The following is a 25,945-nucleotide window of genomic DNA, read 5'->3' on the forward strand; positions in this document are numbered from 1 at the left end:
CACAGATCAGCTACTGCTGCTGCAGACATACCTTACAGCAGGAACCTGTTCCAAAGTCCCCCAGAAAGACAGGTATTTTCCCAAGGCAAAGGCAGTGAAAGCTTAAAAAACCTAATCATTCTAACCATTCCAGTTTTTAAAACATAACCAGTGAAACATAAAAAAAAATAAAATTTCTATCTAGTCCAGTTCTGTCAACATCTTGTCTGGTTTTCATCTATTCATTTCCACTTCCCAAAGTGAGATTAATGCCCTTCTGCTGCGACAGAAGACAGTTACCTCTAGCAAACTGAGATCTCAGAAACAGAAAACAAGGCCAAGATTTTTCAAGTGACTTCTGATAACAGATGGCCTAAGACTGATCAAACTCATGCAGGGAAATGAGGGAACCAATGGACTTCACGTGCTTATGAAGATGTGTTAAGTAAAAAAAAATAAAAAAAAAACGAAAAAGACAAACCTGTAGGGTAGGAAACTACAAAAAATAAACATTATGGAAATAAAAGGCCACAAGTATGTCAAGATTTCCATGATATAGCTCCTGAATTTGCAATGAGGTTGTTCAGACTATAAACCTTCCAAATACAAAAGAACAAACTTTGGCAGTAAACATCAACCTAACCATGAGAGGGTGCATCAGGGACTGACAAATGTCACGACACGTTTTTAGCCCCACTATGTTCACCAGAAAGCTCTAATTATTACCAGCTTCTCTTCTTGGCAGCACAGATCCACCAACACACCACTTGGACCCTGCATCTGTTTCCTATGGAGTTTAAAGTCCAGTCTGAAACTCCTTCAGGATGCTCAAAGTCCTGCAGTGGAGAGGCTCTGGCTATCTTACAAGCACTTTCATGGTCACCCACAACTTGCACCCGTGCATTCCACGGGAAGAGTAAAATTACCAGTCAAACCTTGTGGCCTGCCTTTTATCTATCAAAGCAAGAGACTCGCTTCTCCAAAACGTGTGTCATCGAAGCCCACGAAGTTTTAAAAGCCCTGAGGCTTTGAAAGGCAAAACTTAATTTCACAGCTTAAGTTCCCATCAATATATTATTGACTCACATATAGATACAAAATTAAAAAGGGGAAAAAAAAAAAGCCATCATTGGCCTAATTGTATGATAATTATTTACTGCTTCAACTTAAAATACCAGAAAATGTAAATTTCTGTGTTCTGTGAAAATATCTCACATTCAGTTAAAGAAAACAAAGAAACGGCCAAGACAATTACAGTTGCATGTGCTGTGTAACCACCACCGAGAGGGTCTGAAGTCCAGGAACTACCACTCCAAAGAACTGCCGAGCTCTGAACAATACTTCTACTATACGATACAGCATGGGGCTATTGAATCATCACAGGGCATCACAGATTCCTCTCTCTAGAATCATAAATTTATTAAATACAAATGACAGACATGGGCCTTTTAAGCCATAACCAATGTGATTTTTTTCCTGATCTCATAGTTTTAAGGCATGATTTACCAAAATTTAAGGCTATAAATTTCTTTAATGTCATCATTTAAATTCTATATAAACCCCACTCCTGTATCAGCACTATTTTTAATCATTACCATGGCGACAAAACTGTAAAGGTGCTTTACAAAAGTAAGGCTTTACCCCCCTTTGAGAACAGTTTCTTTCAACTTAATTTTTTTGCAGTTTTACAGCACAAAAAAATAACTCCCTTTGAACTTTCACCATTAGATACAAAAACTGATACTCATCCATATTTCTTGTATAAAAAAATGTTCACTTCTAATGGACAATGAATTCATATCCAGGACACAGTAAAGACCAGAAACCACCATTCAGGTCAAGTGTGACTTTATATGAGTCAATCCTTTTGCAATTAATAAGACTGCTTATGCATGGAAATATCTATTTCCTGAAGACACAGATACAGCAATCCCTATGAGAACCAGGGAAGTATTAATCCAAAATTAAAGTTTTTGAATGAAGGCCAGCATTACTTAGTTTAGCATTCGATGCATAATGTTCGCAAATCCCAAATGACAGCATCGTTCCAGTTTCCCAATTCATGGGAATCAAAACATGGTGTCTGTGTAAAAGACAAATTTTAAAACAAAGGTAATGTGATTGTTGACTGCAAGCCAGGGCTGCACACACATGGTGGGCTGCACACGCACAAGCACAGACAGCAGGGCAAGGGAGGCGACTGCTCCCCCTGCTCAGCACTTGTGAGACCACACATCAATACTGTGCCTGGTGCAGGCTTCACAGGCTCTCAGTGACCTTCTACAACTTCAAAGTATACCCTGCACTGAGTGAAGAAAAGTGCATCATGGGTGCAGAGAGGACCAGATGATGTTCCAAGGTCTCTTCCAACCTAAACAATTCTACAATTAACACATTTGCACTGTCCGTGCAAACAGATGGGTAAAACTCCCAACCAAGCAGCACCATTCATTAGGGGACAGCAGAGGACAGGCTATTAGCATCAGTAGGAAAGATACGGTATAGGCAAGCCTTTCTAGAAGATCGCCTTTCTAGAAGATCCAGGTCAGAGGTACACAAAACTCAGCTTGAGTCATGTTTCACGCTTTACTGCAGAGCTAGGTCTGTACTTTCCGTATTGTGTCAATTCAGGACATTCCCCCAAAGGCCCTCAACTGACACGTTTCATTGCTGCGTCATTCAGATAACTAGAAAACACAAGCAACCCACACCCCGCAATGAGGGCAGTGTTCAGACATTACTAACAAGCCTGCTAAAAAATGCTACATGCCCTGTATAACCTTTAGGTGTATCCCCCCCAATAAATGTGATATGGAGTACAGGTATAGATTTACAAGAGAAGACCCAATGATCCCTGGAAAAGACCTCACTGATGTCTTTAAGTACAACATGGTACTAAATTAGTTAAGCGGGTCTTTAGTGACTAATACTTTAAGCATGTAGGGGTCAACATTTTCTACAGAGGGTGGTACCTTTATGTGCTCAGCACTACACAAATATACAGAAGTTCTTAGCCTAAAGACGTCAAGATATAAACATGCAAGAAAGTAGATGGATGCAGTCTGGGAAAATGCCAAGGGTACATACTTGCTTATTTGTGTGTGTCAGAACTACCAGCTGCAGTGCCCTTTCAACACTAAGCTGTTTCCATTGCCTACAGAAGTAGCTGGTTACCTCTGGACCCAGCCTAGATCCAGAAAGGGCAATGAATGGCATGTGTTATTCTCTTCTGTATATTCACAGAAAGTGTTGTTATCTTTATTGATACACTGTTATGACTTATCAGCTTCCAAACACCAAAGATTACATACCATGGTTTCAATCCAACCTCCTTGGTTGAAAGGAACATTCCTTACACAATGGATTAATGATTTGTTTATGTTTGAGGATCTGGACATTTGTTAACATGTTCTGTTTATTCTCTGGACAAAGATAGTCTGGCTTAGCTACAACCCGAGGGAAATCAGGATTTCTAATAGGCTGAGGTGGCCAATAATCCTTTTGGAGTTCTGATATACACTGATATCCAGATTAAATGAGGAATTATGAGCAACTTTTAGTGGAAGCTTATGAACTGGAAAACCCAAAGAAAAAATGACTACATAAGGAACAGTCTGTCTCTACACCCATGTTCTCTTCAATGAGCACAGTATTCAAGGAGAAAGTCACATCTAAAAAGCTGTGTAAGCATCTTGACAGCTAGTTAGTTGGATGACACATAAAACTTCTTGGAGCTGGATCTAAAACAAGGATAATTATGTGTTTGGTTTTCTTTTATTTCTGTATATCTGTAGCATCTCTTTTATTATTCTCGAGGCTGTAGGAAGAAATTATTCTTGATTTTTATTTCAATGTTTGTCTCTAGAACAAAAATTATTTCCAGAGTGGTGTTTGGCAAATTAAATTCCCTAAGTGTGTTAAACCTTAAAAATGCACCACATAAAAGATCTCTCACAGCCCTAGCACCTTCATAAAATACCAAAGGATAACCAGTATATGAGGTCTGACAAAAAAAAAAAAAGAGACCATGCCAGTAAGTCTTTTTAAGAGGTTATGAAAATCAACTACAATCACCTTCAAGAGTTCCCTTCTGAGCTGACACACAGCTGCTGCATACAACACTGCCAACACTCAAAGCAATTCTGCAGATCATTTTCTGAAAGGCTATTGAGGATCCCCATCATTTTTGCTTTCATATCTTCTATCAACATAAAAAGGGTTCCTTCAAGCACCAATCGGATCTTTGGGAAGAAGGAGTTCAGGTCTTGAGAATAGGGTGGGTCCTCAAGCACAGCAATGTTGTTATTACCTAAAAACTGCTTTACAGACAAAGCGTTGTGGACTGGCGCACACCAATATTTTCTGACTGAGGGTAAGAAAACATTTATATTTGAACACACATCCACTCGTACTGAGTGAAGTGACTGAGGTGAGCCTTATCTTACTGTGACAGGTTAGAATATGGTCTACAATCGCCTCTTTGTCTCTCCCCTCCCACTCTTGGTTCCCAAGATAGAGGGCTTCTTGGTTTTTTTCCCTTTTTTTTTGTGTTGAACCTTGTACAACTGAACTTAAAGAACTTCCCCAAATTTAACACCACAGCTGTTCACTGGACCTAGCCATTTTCCAGGTAGCTCAGATCACAGGCAGCATCTGACTCCCAAAGCCTGAAGCACAGGAAAAGGAGCCAGAAGAATATTGACAGAATACGGATCTACTCCCACAATTGTAATTCAAGTTATTCCTGTTTTAAGAACAAGGTCGGCAATCCCCATTGCTGGCTCAGAATATCAGTTTGCCATTCATAAAATGGGTTCCTCCAGCCCCGTTTGGGCAGGGCAGGAGAAGAGAAGGTCTCCTGCTCCACCTGTATCTACTGCCTAAAATAGCAGGGACTGGGTTCAGCTGGACCCCCTAAATGCTTCCACCACATGAGTACTAGTAAGAGCAACCTCAAATCTGTTGAACATCTTCCCCAGAATAACTGCTTCAGCTATCTGCACCACTTTGCATCTGTGTTCTACATGCCCACAGAAATGTTTTGACCTATTATTTGTAAGACCACTGGACAAATATATCATTCATCAGCACAACCATCCCATTATAATACAGCTGTGGCGATCTCTCTGCCAGCTGGTGCTTTGTGTAAATGACCCATTCCAGAAGAACAGGCTTCCTGTTTTTTTGTGGGTTCCCTCACTACCTGCTTAATCATCAAAGCATAAAAATTACGGAGTAAGATGAACCTTGGCACCAAGCTCTTAAAGTCACAGGCTATGGCGCAAATTAACTGATAAACTTCACTAAAGCAGCTCCTTCCGCTCCTGTTCTAGGTAATACTGTTTGTCTTTCCTCTTAGTTCTGTTGTGACCTCACTTAAATCTGTCAAATATGAGCAAAAGTAAAGAGCAGATAGTTACCAGGAGCTCTTCCTTTAAACTATTAAGCAACAAAATTCATCAAAACTATCACCATTTTAGCAAAGAGAAATTTATTAGTGGTAAGTACCTGGGCAGTGACTAAACTGTTCTTATGGGAAAAAGTTACTTGCTATTCTTGGTAATGGGAAGGTCTTTCAAATCAAGATAATATTTCACTTGTGCTTTAGAAATGAACTTAATGGGGGTAGGGAGGGAAGCAAGGAAGCAAAAATAAATTCTACTTTGCAACAAGTTAAATTACTCAGAGTTTCCCAAAATGAGATGCTTGGTCAGAAGCATCGGAAAGTTTAAGAAATACTCCTTTAAAAACAACTCCCACAGAGCAAAGCTCCCTCTCCATGACTGAAAAGCATGTGAGCAAGCCAGGTCACTCTGTCTAGGCTTTTTTTCTTTCCCCCCTATAATTTAATTGACAGTGTGGGTGGTGCTGGGGCCAGGTTGCATCTTTACCACTCCTTCCTTGTTTTTCAGAGTTGTATCTACGACCCCCATTTTTCTTCTCTCTGTGGGAGCAAAGTGGGCATATGCCACGAGCACATTAGTACCAGAGCCCTCCTGGCTAGGGCCAAGGCAGAAAAAGAAACTCCATCACCATTTTGGTCCACGCTTTCCCTGATCATCCCTGTCGGCCAAAGCAGGAGGGAAAATAATGGCCACATGGAAATACTGTCTCTGCATGCCTTTAGCTCTCGCTATGCTCAGGAGTTGCAAAGAAAACAAGACTGGCTAGGCACTGTGTTAATGATACTGTCAAGAGGCTGAAATAAAGTGCAACACCATAGCCCAGTTTCTGCTATCAGCACTACTGTCCCATGCTCATTTAGGTAATCAGGGTAACAGGCTGGAAGATATGCCAGTGGTCTGGAAAAGGAGATCCTGACACTTGGATCTTTCTGATAAGAACCTGGATCCACTAAGAATATGATTCTGCCAAATGCTGATTGCTATACAAAGCGCACCAATACTGCAGTTTTGCCACACAACTATTTTGCAACTACCAAACACACCTACAACAAAACCAGTTTGGTGGGAGGGACTTCCTTATATTTTCACATGTGGTTGCTGTCAGCAGGCTGAAATCTTGATAAGCTACACAGCCAACCTGGCTGACTTCACTGAAACCCTGCCAAAGACAAGTCCTGAGCTGAAAAGCTACTGCTTGTGTTTCCCACCGCAAGAAAAGAGAGGACAACCATACTCAGCATCTGGCCATAACTTGTTTCTAGCTGCACCAAAGATCCATACAGATTCCATCCAAAGGTCACCAGCCACAGTTTTCAATGAGGAATGTGCTGCTTTTGAGAGACAATGTTCTCACTGTGATCCACTTCCCCTACTCTGGGCAATCAGTCAATTGTTCTCACTGAAAATGAGAAACAGCTCAAGATCTCTGAAATGGAAACTGCTTTTAAATCCAAACCATCCTAAAGCATAAACACAGACTGATGCATAACAAATTGATGTTACTTACAATAAGCAACTCTAAAAGACACCTTTTCTCCCTAGTTTCTCAGACAAAGAAAGTAATAAAGAAAAACCCCATGTATCCCAAGAACACAGAGCATCCGATTAAGCTGTAGTCATTCTGTAATGGAGTACACTTCATAGTACAAAACCAGAACCGGTCTCTATACTTCTATCTACTTCATTCACTATATGCACAAGTTGAAACTGCATGCATGTTCTGATTTAGGTTTTCTGTAAGAAAAAGACATTGTCCATTCAGGGCTCTTACAATGAAGAAATAGGGAATGCTAAAAAGTATTCTTAGAGCCAGACAAGAGAGAGATTGAAGTGCAGAACTTACCTTCCACTGCAAAGAATGGAACCACTGATCCCTCAGGTAACTGTTTGCAGCCTGCAATAAACAGAAGTTACAAAGAGAACCATTAGTTTCTAACAGTGTTTCAGCCAAAACTAAGCCCATAACCTATATGTGCCCTAAAACTAGCAAGGCTGCACTCACCATATTCTTCCAAACTTTATGACCCTGTCTAAGTTCACCCCCAGCCTCATCAAAGCAAGGGAAACTGTGCTCAAAGCTACACCTTTACATTATAACCAGTTTATTTTCACAGAAAGCAGTGACATGAAGCTCTCCATGCAAATGTGAAACATTGAAACAAAATCCTACAAAAAATTAACATTCTGCGAAACAGTGTCCAACTCAAAGACTGTGAAAAGTCCTCTCTAGTTACAATCAGGTTTTGGTCAGATCTTTAAGGTCCATAGGATATTTGCCTTTGCTATTAATCATGGGGAGTAGAGTAAGAAGCCAGGTTGACATTCTGCTAGGAAGGGTGGGTTTTTTCCATACTCCAGTTTCCTTTTTTGTTCTCTTTCTCATCTGGCCCCAAAGCAATTCAAACAACATGTTAGCTCTTTCAGCAATATTAAAACAGAGTGAAAAGCATAACGCACAGACGTGCAGACACATGCACAGAAATGTTAGCAGGAACAGCATAAATACTGCAATAATCACTCCCAGTGATCACTCGCTTTCGTCCGTATTAAGCAGAGCTGCCAGAAATCCTCAGTGTGAAGCCAGGTTTGGAGCCAATGAAGGAACGGTTCAAAACTCCCGAAGGTCACAAGGCTCAGTATCAAAAAATACAAAAGCATCTACAGTGACGTAAATATGCATGCCTTAACAAGGTGACATAGGTTTGAAATATTTGAGTGCGTAGAGATGCCCTTTGGCTTTTCCAGCTCTCACTGCCAATGGGCAATTTTTACATACAATTCAAAATGTTTTACACAATCAGAGAAAATTACAGAATAGCCTACAAATCCATGTTAAAAAAAAAATGAGGTGAGATTCTTCAGAGGCTAAAAAACACATATTACTAGCAAATTAAAGGAACATGCAAAAAATTTTACTCCCCAACACCTTTCCAGGTTAATTATGAAAAACTGACACCACAGAATGAATTTCATTTCTTGACGCTGGTTCAGTTCACAGGTAATAGCAAGAATATTGGAAGTAAAAACTGCATGGCTACCAAAACAGCACTGAATCTCAAGGTCAGGTGCTGCTGCCACAGTGACATTAAATTTGGACGGATTTCTGGGAATTAATGGAGTAATGCTGTTCTATATACGTATTACATATTATTTATTTATATATTAATGAGAATTGACTGCTCCTCCAATAGATCTCTAGGCAATAAAGCAGAACAAATCTATCATAAATAATCCTGGCTGACCACAAAGTTTATCAAAACCAAACTTTCCATTTCATGAAGAATGCTGACATATCAGAATATTAATTTCCAACAAATGGAAACAAAAAGCACCATTCCTTTCCTTTTTTTTCTTTTTTTTTTTTTTTATTCTTTGCATGAAATGAAAAACTGTAAAAACATTCAGAGTGCAGGTCTTCAGGATATTTTAGTTTGCCAATATTTAATGATTTTCTTTCTGTTATTTACACAGTATTTCATGTATATGCATAACATATTGTAAGATAGACATTTTACCTATACACATTATAGAATTGAATTTCAAGTTGATATACTTTATACTCTATTTTAATATAACAAAACGGTCAAAAATAATTAGCCACAAAAAAGCCTGAAGAACATTTTTAACATAATTAAAAAGGCATGAAGTACACAGGCGCATATGCTTAGGTTCTTCTTATCTTTGCCAAGACAAAATGCTTTCAAAATTCATCAGATTTCTTTGAAAGATACAATTTCAAATAGAACGTTTTTTCTTTTTTTTTTTAAGGTGAAAATTGTTTCATGAAGGAGAATGGAAAACCCTCATTTCAAAAATTACCAACAAGGTCCTTTAAAAAGTAAGTAAAACTGAAAGTTTTTATAGGCTTGAGTATGTACGCTAAGCAACAGCGCTAATAATATTGCAGGTTACACATCCATTACTTCCTTAAAAAACACATGCATTGAGTACACAGGAGCAATGCAAACTATGATACTGCTACTTAAATTGATAAAATCCAAAATATTCTAGGGAGATTAAGTACTTCTCTCAAACAGGCAAAATGTCAACCTGACTCAGCCATGGTCTGACCATTAAATGACTTGAACCAAAAATGCACTGAAGTCTACAGCGAGGGCAAATGCTAAAGCCCTAAAAATGGGACCTGTTGAAAACTGTTAATTACTCTCCTATTTTCAGGATGTCAGAAGCTACAGATTGTAAGACCACTACAAAGAAGTAGCAAATACTATGTGTAGATAGATTGCCAAACTGACTGGAGCCTTACATAAACTGGATGACAGAAACTATTAAAGAGGACAACATCAGGCAGAGGTCAAGACACAAGTGCACTGTAAATACTGGAGGAGAAAACAAATAAAGAATGCTATAGAAGGCAAAACCAAAACAGGCAGAGGAAAGGCTTGTTCAACTTGACAGCAGAAAAATACAGGAAGCATTTAAAAAGTAAAATCAGCAAAGTGAGCAGGTTCCAAGTGTGGGATCAAGCACTGTCTATATGTAGTGTCAGCTACTGTAGAGGGGAAGTGATCGAGAAAACTTGCATCTGGATCTAGGTGAGGAGTTTGAACGATTCAGGATCACAGTTTGATCCTGAGAGCTTCGGCTGTCATTCGAGACCACCTCCAAGGAAAATGAAGACAAAGAAGAGGACAAAGAAGAGGACAAAGAAGAGGACAAAGAAGAGGACAAAGAAGAGGACAAAGAAGAGGACAAAGAAGAGGACAAAGAAGAGGACAAAAGTGGAAAAACAAACCTTTATGGAATTCCCACACTTCTATTAATGATCAGGACTTGATGGTAAGAGCAACTTGGAAAGTGAGCAGTCATTTCACCAGCGCTTTTCCACAGTGTTTAACATAGATAGACTGAATGCATTTAACCCAACTACCGTTATCTGGACGGAGCTGTCTGACACTAGCACTCCTCACCTCTCCCAGGCAGCAGAGACTAATCCTTCCTATACACCCTTCCGCTTGCATGACTTCAGCAAGCTGCAAAACCACAGTGATGCGCAGAAAATGCTGGATCTTTTGCAAAGGACAATGAAGTGCTCGCTCTTGCACAGCATCCTTTGTTCCTCCCTCCTTTTTCAGGCTTACGTTGGGAAAGGGACTACAGAGAATATTTATTTCTTACCAAAACAACTGGGAGAGTATGCCAGGATGACAGAAGAGTCATCAGGCCAGGCAGTGCTCATCCAGATAGCTGTCCAGCCGATGGCCACCTTGTCACACACTGACTTACTGCAGCATACAGGTTATTGTGCGTAAAATGCCTAAAGTTTGGAGCAAGGAAAATGCAAAGGAGCACCAAAAGTGCAAAGCAGTGGAGGGAACTACAATCCATTTACAGGGGCTGTACACACGCATTTACAGTTTTATCTGAAGTGCGTTCCTGGAGGCCAGCACTTCTACGCTGAAGTCATCACTTCCCAGGAACCGACACCTACTTTTTTTACTTCAGCTAAGAGCATAACCTACTATATTTATTCAGCTCTAGGGTACAATAAGGTGGAGAAAATGAGACACAAAAGAACTAAAACAGGCTTTCCTTAGGCATTCTGACCATACAGGGAAAATTTTTCTTACACTCAGCCTTGCCTGCATGGTGGGTTCTACGCTACTAATCTCACAGCTACCTTTCCAACTTAGGGAAAAAAAAGATTCAACCTGGAAATGTTTTGCTTTCTGTTGTTACAAATAGTCAATGAGAAACGAATGAAGTACTGTGGAGATTTTACAGCCTATGTAAGTAAAATAACAGCCTGGGCCCCCTGTGTTTAGTATGTTTAGGTCTCAATTCCACTAAGAATTTTGTTGTCAACTACAGAGTTCTGGGTGGCACACAGTCCAAATGACTGGAGCTTCCTGCACAACCAAAGCCTCCCACGGTTTTTTTTGCACAACCACAACACAGTAGAAAAGTGCTTCAGAAAAATGTAACAGTAAAACTCAGCAGGTGCAAGAAGATTCCAACTACTTGTAACTTATTTATTATTTTTCCAATGAGGAGGAAGAAATCTGATTTCAAAACATCCACTGTAGGCAGCACCTTTTTTCTAAAAAAAAAAGAAAAAAAAGATCCTGGAACTGTGTTCTGAAGGATTTTATATTCTAATTTTTGGGGTGTAAATGTTCAGTCACAGAGTCACATGGGATCAACTGCAGCACAAACTTTACTCATAGGATTAATTTCATCAGCTTCGAAAAGACTGCTTGCAAGAGGAAAACTGTGCAACAGATTAAATGCCTGTATATATAAAGCTGTGGTCAACATAAGTAAATTTACATCTCTGCAAAAAAAGAGAAGTATTTTTCTTTGCACCCAAACCACTTGGTTCCTTAGACATTTGAATAGGAATATATCTTTTCATTTTAAAAAAAAAAAAGTGAACTTTTTAAAACCAGATTTTCTTTTTTTTTTTTCCACAGAAATAGGAAACTGAACACTTGTTTCACAGCAGTGTTACAGTAATTTCCACCCAAGCAAGGAGGAGACAAAATAGGAACCTGTGTGATACTGAGAAACACCTCAAACTCCAGAAGAAACCAACTACTCTAGAAATTATGGTGAAGACCTTTAGATAATATAAATACTCACAGCTCCACTGATATCAATATGTCTGTAGCAACAAGCATGAGCAGAAAACCTGTCATCTCCACCACACCACACATGCCATGCTACCAAGGTCCTTTAATGGTAAGTCAGCATTACGGATCCCTTTTCACTAGCACGCGTTACTCAGAAGAACACAAGAACAGACTTGTTCACGTAGCAAAAAGTTCCCACATTTTTCCTTACAATAGCATGCTTCACACATACCCTCCTAAGGGATTTAACCATCTGAAAAGATGTGGCAATAAGTGGGATTTGATGATCCAGACTCTGGTTTCAACTCTTCCTAGTCTTATTCTGTGTTTCTTCCTCTCCCCAGCTTGCTCCCTGGTCAGCAGGAGGGGGTTTTGTTATGCTTTCCTCCAGCTGATTCTCGTTACTGAGATTCATAAAACATTGCAGGCTCCTCTGCACCCATTTATCATCATCCAGAGGAACAGCAGAGCAGAGCAGCTCAGGGCTGCAGGACATCGAGCTCCCATGGAACACACACTGCTGCCTTTTTGATTGTACAAAACCTTTACACTGCTGACGCATATCCCAGCCTTGCACCTCCACGACGCGGGCAGGCGGGTAAGTGAAACTTGCTACTTTCCTGGATTAATGCAAGGTACAGACAGAGCTGCTGCCAATCCCTAGAAACACTGTTTTCCTCCTGAAAACATTCCAGTCTCCACCGGATTCTAGTCCTTGCACTATCTCTCCACACCAGCAATATCAGCTGGGCTTGAACTTAAAACAAAAGCCAGGTTCTCTGAGGAGGCTAAAACAAAATGTTAGTAAAAAATCCAGTAAAAACATTTACCATGGGGAATCCCTGGCAAAATAATCATGTTCAAGCACTGAGCTCAACAACGTGTGACTGTTGGACTTGTCAGGGCTTTCTGTTCTGTTTGGTTTTCCTTCTGACTACACTCGATTGCCAAGATATGAGTAAACACCACTGGTGGTAGAGATAGAAGTGGCAGCTTTAAGGCATTTAGAACCCATCGAAAAGAAAGGACATCACAGGAAAGCAGGTAGTACTGACATGACTGACACACCAAAGCCTTTTTTCTGGGTCTCTTCCGACATTTGGTGCTAAGCAGCCTGTGAAATTATATTCTAAGGGTTTTTTCAGTCTCTTTCAGAAGGCTGTTCCTGTTATTTCACTATCAATAGCAGCACGCTCTTCATAACCATCCGCACAATACCATAATTGCAGATTGTGCTTTACAGGCAGACAGCAGAGGAGCAGAAGTTTAGCCCAGCAGAAGAGGGCCCTGATACTAAAAAGCTCACACTTCTTTAAAGGCTAAATTTAGCTCCCATTTCCTGGCTTGAAGTGTTTGTGGCCTACGAGCCAGCTTCAGCAACACCTTGTTTCACACCTGCTATCCCAATAGCAGGAAAGAAAAAAAAAATGTGCAAGAATTGATTGCTGCTCATCTGAAGGACCAGGGATCACACCATTTGTCAGGAACAAAGAAAACACAAGCCACCAGCGTTGTCTAGAGAACTGACTGTCCGTGACTTCCAGAAAACCCACTGTCCAGGACTCCCCTGAGAGATGATGAGAATCCCCAAAAGCCAGGCAGTGAAACATGCCAGTGCACAGTTTTGCTTCCACAACAAACACTGAGCGGGAAGCACACGCACAAAGACAACTTTTCAGTGTGATCTCAGCCCAGACTAAGCTGTTTGCTGCCTGAGAACCAAATTCTCCTCTGAAACCCAGGTAGACACGTCCTGCTATCATGATCCGAGTCCCCAAGAGCAGCTGCATCAGCTCCGGCACTGCTTTGTCAGATTTCCTGTGTTAATATAGGTTGGGATAGGTCAGTATTGCTATGGGAGGACATCAGGATGATGTAAGGAAAGGTAATGGCACTCTTCCTTCTCTGACTCATTACTGTGCAGTAATAAGCCAAAAATAGGCCTTGGTGACAGCAGATAGGGAGAATGAGAACTTGAACACAGACTTGGACTCTCTCATGGCATTTGTCATGCCTAACAGACAAATACACGAGGGATGCTCTAACATCACACGCTGACAACAAGGTTTGCTGGAAATACATTTCCATCAGCGGGAAATGCCAGGCATCCAAAATTTGCTTCTGCTTCAAATCAGTGAAGCAGGAGCTGGAATTTTAAATTTTTATGAAAAATGAAAAATCAGTAAAGTCTGTGACTCAGAACTATAAAATGTTTAATTTTACATCAAAATAAGTCAATAGTATCCCATAGTATTAGAGAATTTGCAATACAGCATGTGTAAAAACTCATGTCAAAACATAACATTGAAATTAATCAGAAATAGTAAGTAAATGGGAGGGGGGAAGAGTAATCGAAACAGTTTATCATATTTCTACAGTCTTTGGGAAAAAAAAAAACAGGTTTCACCAAAAGTGTACTTCAGGAAAAAAACCAGTACGGGGGAACGTGTTTTGGACTAGTTTTACTTGTTCCAATATCATACACTTCCTGATACCAGAGTTGGAAATTACATCAGAGCACGCTGCTGCTCAGACTACCAGGGCAGAATGATTTTATAAAAGATCGGAAGTCCCAATTCCCCATAAATGTATTGAACTCTCCCGGAAGTGTGGAAATAACTAAGTATGCAAGGACTAATTTCTCAGCATTTCTGTTTCCCAGCACCCCAGTGAATGGGTATTTTGGATACTTAAGACTCTTTGTCACATACACCAAAGAATTGCTGCTGAACTCGACTGCTACAGATTAATCCAAGTTTTGCTTCTTGATTTTTAAGTTTACTAAACATAACTTTTCTTACTGTTTAGCATTTGTGTTTAGCATTGTACAAGGGAAATCTATTTTTATACTCACTCCAATCTGGCCACATTGGATGAAGCGAGACACCACCAAGGGCCAAGGCATACCAAAAACATTTTTAAAGTTTGTATTTTCAATTATGTTGAAATTCCCATAGAGTTAGAATGTAATCCGATCCAGCCTGCTCAGCCAGTCACCAGTAAACATAACAGAAGCCCAGCTCACTCCACTTCTTTATCAGTTCCTATGAGGTTACATAAAGACACTGATCTTTTCGAAGAAAATACCAAAGCATCCACATTAAGATGTTACTTTCTCATAAATGTAATTATTTGTGTGCTTGGTTTATTGGGATTTTTTTTTAAGTACCACATGGCAGGCTGCTCCAGATTAAAGTCTGCATGCCCTACCAATTTTCTTTAAATGCAGCAGGGAGCTGTGGATCCAAAGTTAAGTTAGATCCAAAACGGTCTTTTTCAAATTATGACTGTTCCAAGTTTTTTGGGGGCCAAGCAGCTGGGGTTTCAGTTGCTTTACTTTTCCTGAAGTAGTTCCAGAGCTCAGTGCTGTGGAACACTTATGTCACTGAAATTTGCAATTATCTCAGGAGTCCTACAAAGCCTCTCAAGTGGGTTAAGAAGTCTGGAATAACAGAAATGCAGAATTTTCTGTTTGAAAACAATACTTAGAGAACTAGCATATGTAGATATCCATACAAATATATTGAAATCTTTCAGTGAAGATCAAATTCCTCTTAAAAAAAAAGGATACCTGCCAACTCCAGCATGAGTTATGGGTTTCCTATATGAACTTGAGGATGAAATTTTTAACTTGTTTCATGCAGGAATAGGACTATATGTAAAAATTAAATTGTTCCAGGCCCACATCAGTGTACCCTTCCACAGGGTCCACTATTTTGATATACAAAACTAGCAAGGAGATTTAATCACTGTGGCCCAAAATTTCCATTCTGACTGTCAAACAACATGAAGAGTTTCAGAGCTTTCATCCCAAGCAAATTTTCTGCGTTAAGATAACCGAACAGCACCAACTTCTCTGTCTTTTCTGAGTCCATCTAATTAAGACTTCATGCACAGCAAAGGGAAATTCAAAGATTCATAGTAAGAGAGAAAGAAAACTGTGCTTCTGTGTTCACGGTACCTGCAGTAAGACAGTACCCCCTGGGATTGTGAGCTGTAAACAGTACTTAGGGGCATTCTCCCAGGAGAGCAGTTGAACATCTTCAATAGCACTGTAGGAAATGGAGTTTTCCATGTACCCAGTTGGCTGCAAGAAAACAAAGGAGAGGAAAAAAATGTTTACTTAGTCATCAGAAGTTTCACAATTTCAAAGTAGCAACTGCACTATCAAAATTACTCTTGGTGTTGAAAATATCTGCAAAACATCTAATTGGAAAGCAAAATTCCTACATATGCCTTTCAACAGAGAGATACATCCAGCCACCTTCATCCAATATGCTCAAGTGTTAAGAACACCCACATAAAACCAAAACCAGGCTAGACCTAGGTACCTGAAATATGAAAACGTCAAACTGCATTTGTTCGGGCCCAAGACTCAATGGAATCTAATCTCAATTCGAACTGAGCTATAAAGGTATTTGGCCATACACATGCTACAAACGTACCATCTCAGTCGTAGGCAGAACAGCAGTGTACTATATTAAGGTAGTTTTACTCTATTCTTCTCCTTGCTGTCTACAAGGTTGATGAAGCACACTGAACCCTAGACTGCTACATTTGACAGTGGTTCCTGGGGCTTCAGAGAGTCAGCCCGCAGCTTTTAGACTCAAGCAAAAGCAGAGCAACCAACCTACTCACTTCAGCTTATACAAAAGCATTGGTTTCCTGCACAGACTGCTGATGATCAGTTTAAAGTGAAAGTCACAATTAAAACATAAATAAGTAACTGCACTTTGCAATTACATGTACAACATAAATTGACAGGAGCAAGGAAACAAAGTTGAACATGAAAGTTCTTAGTATATCCATAATTCTTAAGCATCACAGAAGTACAATTATCTCTGAGATAAGCCAAAATACGAATGTATATATGTAAGAACAAGTAAAATTATGTCCTACACATAAATACACAGAGATACAGCTGTGTATCGATCGAGTATGCATACATACAGCACACTTTATGCAAGTCTTCATGTTGTCTAATTAATTTGAGTATTTAGCAGAGGTACTTAAAGATGTGATTTATTTTGCTTTGCTTTGCTTTTGCAAACTGGTCGGTATTGCTATAGCAGTGCAATTATTTTCATAAAAAGCTACTGATTAATCCCACCACATGAAAAAATCCTTGGGTTGGCCACATCATGCATGAGAGTAAAGTTCATTACATTTATGAATTATTTTCTCACTATTACTGGTTTACATCTAACTTAAACTTCTCCAATTTACTCCCACTGTACTCAATGCATAAGTTATTTTTAACCAACAGTCTTGAAATAAAGAAGGCAAGGGAGAAACCACATCTATTTCAGGGTCAAACAGGACCAACTCTTAAAATCACAACAGAGGATTCCTGGGGGCGAGTGTGAAATAAGCAATCTGCATTTGGAAGGTCTCTGCTTCTTATTGGTACAACTCTCTCCCATACGTTAAGTAGGCGTTGCATCTGGAAATCATACTTTGATGTTACACACTTCATATATGTTCATGAGGCCATAAACGTCACCTGTCAAAACGCAGCTGATGGCCCTGCCAACCACCTTGTCAGTTGTCTTTTCAGCAAGAAAAGCCCAGCAAGCCAGGGAACTGAACCGCAACCCATTTCTCAGTAACGTTTGTTGCAGCAGTGTTCATTTTACGTGAGCCCTCGCTGAAAACAATTTTCCTGTCTCTTTAACAAAAACCTTGTTATGCAGGAAGTATGATAAACTTCTGCTTATTCATTTACCCACAATATTGTTCTACACTAGTGACTGGAATCCCAGTGGCTTAACGCTGATACTATACGTCATGCGTTGCCGATTCGAGAGTAATTATCTCGTTCTCACAGGAAGCTAAAGGCCCAAGATCCTTCAGTAATCAGCATTACAACACTCAGGGAAAAATATGAAAACAGCCAGCATAAAAGCTAGTATGCTCAGGAGACAAAGTTATCAAAAACATGCTCTGGAAGACTAGTGAAGGGAGAAATCCAGAACTGGCCGATGCAAATATAAAACAAAATGAATCAAAGCAATTTAAATTTCTCTCTTAAGAAGGTGCTGACTGCCCTTAATACCCTCCATTAACTTCAAAGAGGATTTGAAGAATTCTCACAGAATCTGTTCCCAAGAGAAGCCTCTTCTATACCTTAAACCATCCATTTAAACAGCATTAAAGACAAATGATCCAGTTCAGTCACAGCTCTAGAGTCATGCACAAGTGATTTCATGCCAGGCATAAACCTCTTCTCATAGGACAGTCCTTTTCATTATGGAGAATGGAGGAACACAGAGTTCTGTGGTCTGCAAAGGATGAGAAGACTACCTAAGCCATAACATGCAATTACACATGGTTAATCTCGCCAAATGAAAGTGTTATGCCAATGAGGCGGTCTCTATAGCACTCATATAATCCCACTTCATACCTTCTATCTAGCCATACCACACACAAAGCTTTACTATAGTTGTCTGCTATCTTACTCAAAAAACAAATAGCCCGACTCTACTTTAATCCCTATAAAGCAATGTCATGAGCATTGTTTCCATTTTCATTAAAAATACCATGTTCTAGCAAGTGAAATATTTTCAGCTCTGACAACACCAGCTATAGGCAGCTTCACGTCTGTTTTGCAATGGGAAGAGTCTAAAGCAAAGTGATTTATCACTGTGCAGAGCTCCTTGAAACTGTGCTTGTAGATGCTAACACTGCACACACTCCCACATTAGGTCTGTGCAGAAACGCTCTAAAGAAGCACTGAAAGAGACCTCTCGTCTGACCTGAGGTCTCCAGAACCTCACAAGGCTAAGGTGCTCCTCACAGAGAGACCAGGGCACGAATGAGGTGAAGGTCAGCCCCACACAAAGTAGTCCTTTCCCTAATCCCTGCACACACACAGATGTGAGGACGGAATGGTGCTCCTTGGTTGTGTTTTCACAAGACCAAGCACAGTTCAGTCGTTTATCAGGAACTGGCCTCAGGCAAAACCACAGCCTGAGTCACCGGTTCCTCTTAAAACACAGGCTATTTTGACATTCAGGTATGCCAACATCGTCGCTCATGGTGAATCGTTGTGGTTGGTAAATAAGCAGTGCAAGTGTTACACATTCTCATGTTTCAGTTGGTCTTCATCGTACACAACTCGAGAAGCTGTATCCACTCCACTCTCTCAGGTCACTCCACGGTAAATTGAAATTAACATCCAAGACCAGAAATGTGGCCTCAGAGATTCAAACATACCTAAAGTGAGACCGATCCTCAGTGGGTCACCACAAAGGATCTGGCCTCAACACTAGTCTTATGCAGCCTTCCCACCTCCATCCACTCCCTGTGTCTCTGCCCCTACAAATATTTGTGTCTGGCAGTGGTGTCGGGAAGATCAAGGAATCCAGCCAGATTACTTTCTAGCTCCTTTGGCCCCATTTCTAACATGAAACAGAAACCACTGTGTTAACATAACTTCGGGAGCAGCATATCGTGGGGAAGAGAGTGAGCAGTGAGGACCTAAATATTTCAGTCTATTTACTGGTATGAGACAGTCTAAAGCCACGGTATCTTTGAGCGGTAAGTAATACATCAAGTTCAGTTGAAAATGCTTTCATTTAAGAAAATAATAATTCTTATTTTTATAGCTGTCATTTTTGAAAGGAGATTTATACTTCTTGGCAAAGTCTGAAATCTATCAAATGAAGTAAGATAATGCACTTTTCTCATTCACTCTACAAAATTAATCCTGACTTAGGAAACTTTGGCCAGAGAATCTACATATGTCAGCTTATAGATTTACAGTTACAGTTTTTAACTTCTGGCTGTTTGCTGCTGAACAAATTTTGTAAGACTAAGAGACTCATAAATGAAAAAGAAATTTATTACAACAAACAAAAACCCAAAGTCAAGGAAACATTTTTCTCTTCACATTAGCCTTTAGCCTCCTATCGAAACATGCAACTTCTCCACTGGGAAATCAGGTATGTTTTAACTTCAGTGAGAACTTTGTCTTTTTTCAGTTCCATGAAGATTTATTAAACATACAGCTTTGAAATAACTTTGTACCAGAATAGCCACACACCAAAATCTACTATAAATCAAATCTTTGGGGAATCCAGTGCTCCCAAAACTGGAAGAACATGTAGGCTCCCAAGTAAGGCTACTTTTCTCTCTTTGTTTCTGAGAAAAGGCAGCAGCAGCAGACTACTCAATAATGCAAAAATCTGCCCACTTGTTTTTATGGGAAATTCTAAAAGGGAAAGAATAAACATGACGTCCATTGTTAATATGAGGCTTGCATGCACTTACTCATATAATAACGTACTAGACCTTCAGCTGCATATTTTCAAAAGAAAGTGTCTAGAGAAGAGGAATTCTACAAATAGAGATGGTTATTTGCATTAAAACATATTTAGGCTGACAACTCCCACCAACAAAACAATGAAAAATGATTTTTCCAATCAAATACTTCACATGATGCGGGGGAACAGGGCTATTCCAGACTCTTGCTCTTTCACTGTCAGCTACTTCTTTCTCTCTTGGCTGCTCTTAAGAATGAGCCATGCTGCTGTGGCCCATGATGTATTACATGTAAGTTTGCTATACCCAAATAAGATTCAGACCTGCTGAATAACATGTAGGAAAAGTTGATTGCTCTCAAAACTGACAGGGGTGGAGACTATTCAGTTGGCACACTGAGGGGTAATGGACTCTGAAACTGCTGAAAACAATGGATGATTTAAAATAAATCTTTGTTATGAGACATCCATGGCTCCAGAGAACGCCCCTGCAAATGCAGCTATTTCAGATAAGAGCAATTAACATCTTTGTTCATTAACTATATAACCTATCAGAAGACATTTATCAAGTTAAGCAATTAGTGGTACTATGCCATAATATGCAGTGCAGTACAATTTGTCTCACTCTTGATATGGAAGAATTTACTGCCGTGCTTACTTGTCATAGTGACTTTAAAGAGTTTAAAGTCAATGTTAATCTCACAGAGATTAACGTGATAAGAAAACAGACAGAAAGACTAACAGCAGGGAGACACCCAACTCTGCCTCAAAGCTGCACAAAGGAATTTCTGAGCTTCCTGGGAACAACATTGTCACCTAATCCATCACACTTCCCAAGACCCCTAGCCTGACCATCATCACCATTCTCTTCCCACTCCTATGCATGAATATGAAGTATCATGTATTGGACTATAAGAAGAGACCTCACTTGCTCTGTGCATTGGGAGCAGGACTTTATGGATGCTTAAGGTCTCCGTAGGGTGAATCTAAACTATTTCTGCTTTGTTCCCAAGCGTCTCCCAGTTTGCTAGGGACATTTCGTAGGTTTGGGGTTTGGAGCTTTTTGATACATGGAAATAAATTTGGACACAGTGGCCCCAGTCTTCAGTGAGGCTCTACCCATCCATGTCAGCAGAAGCCTAGGATTATTAGGGCTTAATTAACGATAGGAAAAAGAGGGAGAGGTTTTCCTGCCACATTTGTCTGTCTGTGGAACATGTGTATAAACATCCACGTGTGTGTGCATGTGTATAACCATACACATACACTCCTGTCTGTCTCCATAGCTACACAGAGATAAAAGGTAGTAGAAATATCTCTCATCTTTCTCTGCACAAAAATACAGCAACAACTGTCATATACTCAGAGCAAAGTATCTCAACCTCCGTAAGTGACATGATTTAACTGAGAAAGGACAGATCCTCAGCTGAGCTGATCATCCCAAAGACTTCAGCGACACTTCACCGATCTATATCAGCTGGGAATCTAACTCAGAAATTCAACAGAAATTCAACTAAATCTAGCTTTGCAGCAAAAACGTGCATAAATCGCTTTCTTTCTTCTAAATATTTAAGACAACTGGGACTGGAGGTTGTTGCATTAGTTAACCTTACAAAACTAATAAAAACATAAGAGCTGCCAGTAGGAAAAATGATTACCCCAGACCATGTGGAAAAAACCCTTCAGCCTCTGTCTGCAGTGGGGCTGAAGTATCAGCTCTGCGAAGCTACAGAAAATGGACAGGACAAAACTGTTCATTAAAGAGCTCACAAGAAAAAACGCTTGTCTCAACATTAAGACACATGAGCTACAAAGTCTGCGAAATCAGTGCTCAGCTTATTTTACCACCGAGATGTGACCAAATCCGCCAGATCACCACCGCTGGGCAGAAAGGCTGCTCCCAGGCCAGTGATGGGAAGCAGGAAGAGGAGAGAGCTGTTTGACGCAAGCTGCCAGACACAGCATGAATTTCACAAACACTGGCCCAACTCGCCTGCCAGGTGGAGAGCCTCTACTTGAAGCAGTAACTCTCCACGTATGCGCTGCAGCCTTCATTAAACCCCTCCCAATGAACGTGGGGAACCTGAACAAAATTCCTATCTCCACTTATCAACCTAAAAGAAGAAAATCTCAGTTATGGTTGTAGCTGCATGACACTCTTAATCATGCCATAGGTGACATGAGAAGCCTGAGAGATATGTGAACAGAGCTCAGACTTCTTGACTCCAACCATTGTAAATCAGGTCCAAACACAACCTCCTCCTCAAAACTGCATAACTGATTCCTAAGAAGGACCACCCCTTAGCAGCATTTGTGTTGTCCAGCCCTCTGCATTTCCTACTGCAGTCCATGACATCCCGCCTGGGGAGGAACTACTTGACAACCTTGACAGGACAGGTAGGTTGTTTATCCACCTTCCTTGAAGTTACTTCAGGAAGGCAGGGACACCACCAGCCAAAACACAGCAGGTGTACTCTTCAAAGAAGCAGCAATACGTAACAAGAGTAGTAGGAACTTATTGCAGAACATTCTCCATACACCTACTTCTGTAAAACAACTGTTACAGGAATACTGGAAAATCCCTAACTTTTGCCCAGAACACGAAACATCTAGCAACTGCTAAACAGATCCTTGCTAAGTCACCATAGCAACCATGATGTGACAGAAAACAAAACCACATCCACATCTTGAGTCAAGGCTGCTCTCTATTTTCAATTCTCTTTCAATAAATTAGCTACTTCACACGGCATGAAATCTATCAAATGCCAATAAACCAGACAGAGAGGAGTAAGGGTTGCACAAAGCCAGACACAACGTACGTTACACGAAAATGCTACCCTTCAATGTCTGTTTAACCAGGGGCAGCCCTGAGAGCTGGAAATGAAAGATCATCAGCTGATTTCAAATACAAAGTTGGCACCTGGAAAACAGTGTTAAATAACCAAAAACGTGGCCAAACTACATCTACTACAAACAGGAGATCACTGTTTGATTATGTTTTACAGAATTGGCTTAGGTAACAGCAATAGCATGTTTCTGTTGCATATTGTCCTTGCACTTAGAGTGGTTTTTACTTCTGGCTTACAGACCTCCAAATGCCTAGTAGGTCAACAAAAGGAGAAGGAAACTGCATTTGTTATCAGTCGGGTCACATCCACTGTGCAAGGATCTGCACATGCAAAATTTTAGAGGTTTATAAAGCAAGAAGGCTGAGGAGGCTGCAACGGATGCAATACCTTCAGCTCTGTCGCCTGGGCGTGTGAATTCCCATCTGAAAGTTGATCCAAGTATAAAATACTGAATTGGTAAGAAACTGAACTATTCAGGATCCCATGTCCCATTACAAATGTAGAATTTTACACATAGACTTCACAATTCTGACAGTTCTTACCACCTTCACATCCCAGCTCATTTCTTACTACAATTTATTTACAAGTTCTAGAAATTAAACTGGTGCAAATCTAAACATAACATAAATACGCTACATATATTAGCTTCTTGTTCTTCATTTTAACAAGCATTCTCCAACACTATTTATCATGACCATGCCTCTAACCTGTACAGTCATGAAACCCTTAGACACTTCAGCAGTCAAATGGTTTCCATTAATCATTTTTTTCCTTGTCCTTAATGCATTTTTAATCCTGCAGTTCCCAGGATGTGACATGCAATCTCTAATGAACAAGCACAGGACAGAGTACAGGAACCCAACTATACTTCTGAATTCCCAACAGGGAATGCCCTATTCTGATCTTTTTTTGGAGAAAACATGATCAGCTCTTAAGTTACGAGTAAATACTAATACTGCTCTCTGCTGTACATTACATAAAAGAAAGGATGTGTAGCAGAACCTTCAGAAAAGCTGTAGCTATCCTCTTAAGGACAGTCTTGCTGGGGACCTCCTGAGCATGAGTCACAGCCACTTGGAATCACCTTCTGCTACAGGAGGAGGTGGGAAAACATGGTTAAAGTGCCAGTGTTTTGTTTAACATACCTTACTTTCAACAATGATTTGGATATTTCTACACAATTTTAAGTGAGATCTCACTCTTATGTCTGCAGCAGTGATCTCTTGATTTTGTCTCTCAGCGTTACAGAATGACACCGTAACACTAATGGAAAGTGTCCTTTTCTTCTCCTCAGCAGGAAGTCCCACACAAAATCACGCTTGCACACTCTTGGCCCCACCTATAACCTCCTCCACTGTTGGTCTTCCTCATTGTTTAATGACTGACTGACTGTTTGTATTGGAAGGGAGTGTTGCTATTTAAATAGAGGGTAACTGAAATACGTGCGATACCTCTGTGGAAGGGAGATGGTATTGGAATGGAGGAGAGGGCAACTGCAGTGAAATATCAGAGTAAATATTTGAGAAGAGTGTCAGTTGACTGGCAAATGCATAATGGAGAGGGCACGGAGCACCAGTTAGAACCCAAATTACTTTCATAAGCTCCCTTACTATGCAAAAGGTCACATTGGAGCGTTTAAAGTGATGCTTTCTCTTTGGCTTAAAAAAAAATAAATATTTAGCTAAAATCATAAAGGCATTGTGCTCACAGAGAATGAAGCAGTAGGAAACTGGCATGCCAGGCTAGCAAACTTTTTGTTTCAATACAACATTTATGAGCCTAGCAAGTTATTTTTCAAAACAGCTGAATAAGAGTGCCTAAAGTGAAGCAGGAGCACCTGCTTGTGACAGCTGTCATTATCATCATCTCCACAGACACACTTTGAAAAGCAGAACAAAGAGCAACCCCACAATCAGGTGCTGTGAAACTGGCAAACCCTTTTATCTGGGCGGCTCCTGAAAGGCTGGAGAACAATTCCAAGGAATTGCAATAATCCCCCCAGGGATCGAGACCGTGCAGTTTCCAGAGAAGCCTTGTTTATCAGAAGATAATGCATCACGCACCACTCTTCTCTCTCACCCTGTTTTTTTATAAACTAAACCACCCCAATCCTCCAATCGTATATATTTTCTGTTCCAACTGGATGATTCAGCCCTCAACAAGACACGTTTGGATATTTCCTCTGTATCCTCCCATACAGGGATCACACAGGGGCAAAGAAACTGAGGTACATGCGCTCCCTGCTACTGTCTCCAGAGAGCAGGCTGGGGCTCACGCAACACAACAAACCAGCCCATGCAGGTACGTCCCTGCAGTGCAATCTTGGAAGAAAACAGATACTTCCCCAGCCAGCAGCTAGTGCAGGAAAAATCACACAGCTTTATGGATTTCCTCCGCCTATTTACTTGGCCTTACTTATCTTCTCAGACCATAAAGACGACCACGATTCACTTAAAGGGAAAAATTATGTGGCACACTGTCTATCAGCATAGAGGTGGCTTACACAGTATCACTTGAGAGTCATGTGCTCAGTGAAAATACCCTTCCAACAAAGCAGCTTTGCATACTAGACTAGGTTGACTCACACCTCCTCCCTTCCAGTTTCATATCAAAATCTGCTTTAAAATAATTCTGGACTTTTAGAAAAGCCAGACCTTCAGGCTGCAGGTTTCACTCTCATCCTTGGCAAATATGTTTTGCGTTTCAAGGTCAAGTCAGCTTTCCTGTGCAGATCCTTGCCCTCTATCAAGATTTCTTTATTGATTTATTTACTGTCTACAGGAAACAGCTCATTTTTATAAAACCTTAAATACTGCAAACACAACTTTGTAGACTGTGTTTTCCACCCAGGTAGGAAA

The 25,945-nt window shown here is 40.3% G+C and overlaps 1 protein-coding gene across 3 annotated transcripts in view; it reads right to left on the bottom strand.

The window, feature by feature from the left end:
* The window catches only part of CMIP (c-Maf inducing protein), a 132,234-nt gene that overhangs the window by 47,398 nt on the left and 58,891 nt on the right, over window positions 1-25,945 (bottom strand). For all 3 annotated transcript variants that reach the window (XM_054078673.1, XM_054078674.1, XM_054078675.1), the window contains exons 2-3: window positions 15,939-16,064; window positions 7,228-7,278 (exon numbers count right to left, since the gene is read on the bottom strand). In XM_054078673.1, coding sequence (XP_053934648.1) covers window positions 7,228-7,278; window positions 15,939-16,064 — 177 coding nt within the window. The remainder of the gene's footprint in view (window positions 1-7,227; window positions 7,279-15,938; window positions 16,065-25,945) is intronic.

This window comes from Cuculus canorus, chromosome 13 (assembly GCF_017976375.1).
Source record: "Cuculus canorus isolate bCucCan1 chromosome 13, bCucCan1.pri, whole genome shotgun sequence".
NCBI lineage: Eukaryota > Metazoa > Chordata > Aves > Cuculiformes > Cuculidae > Cuculus > Cuculus canorus.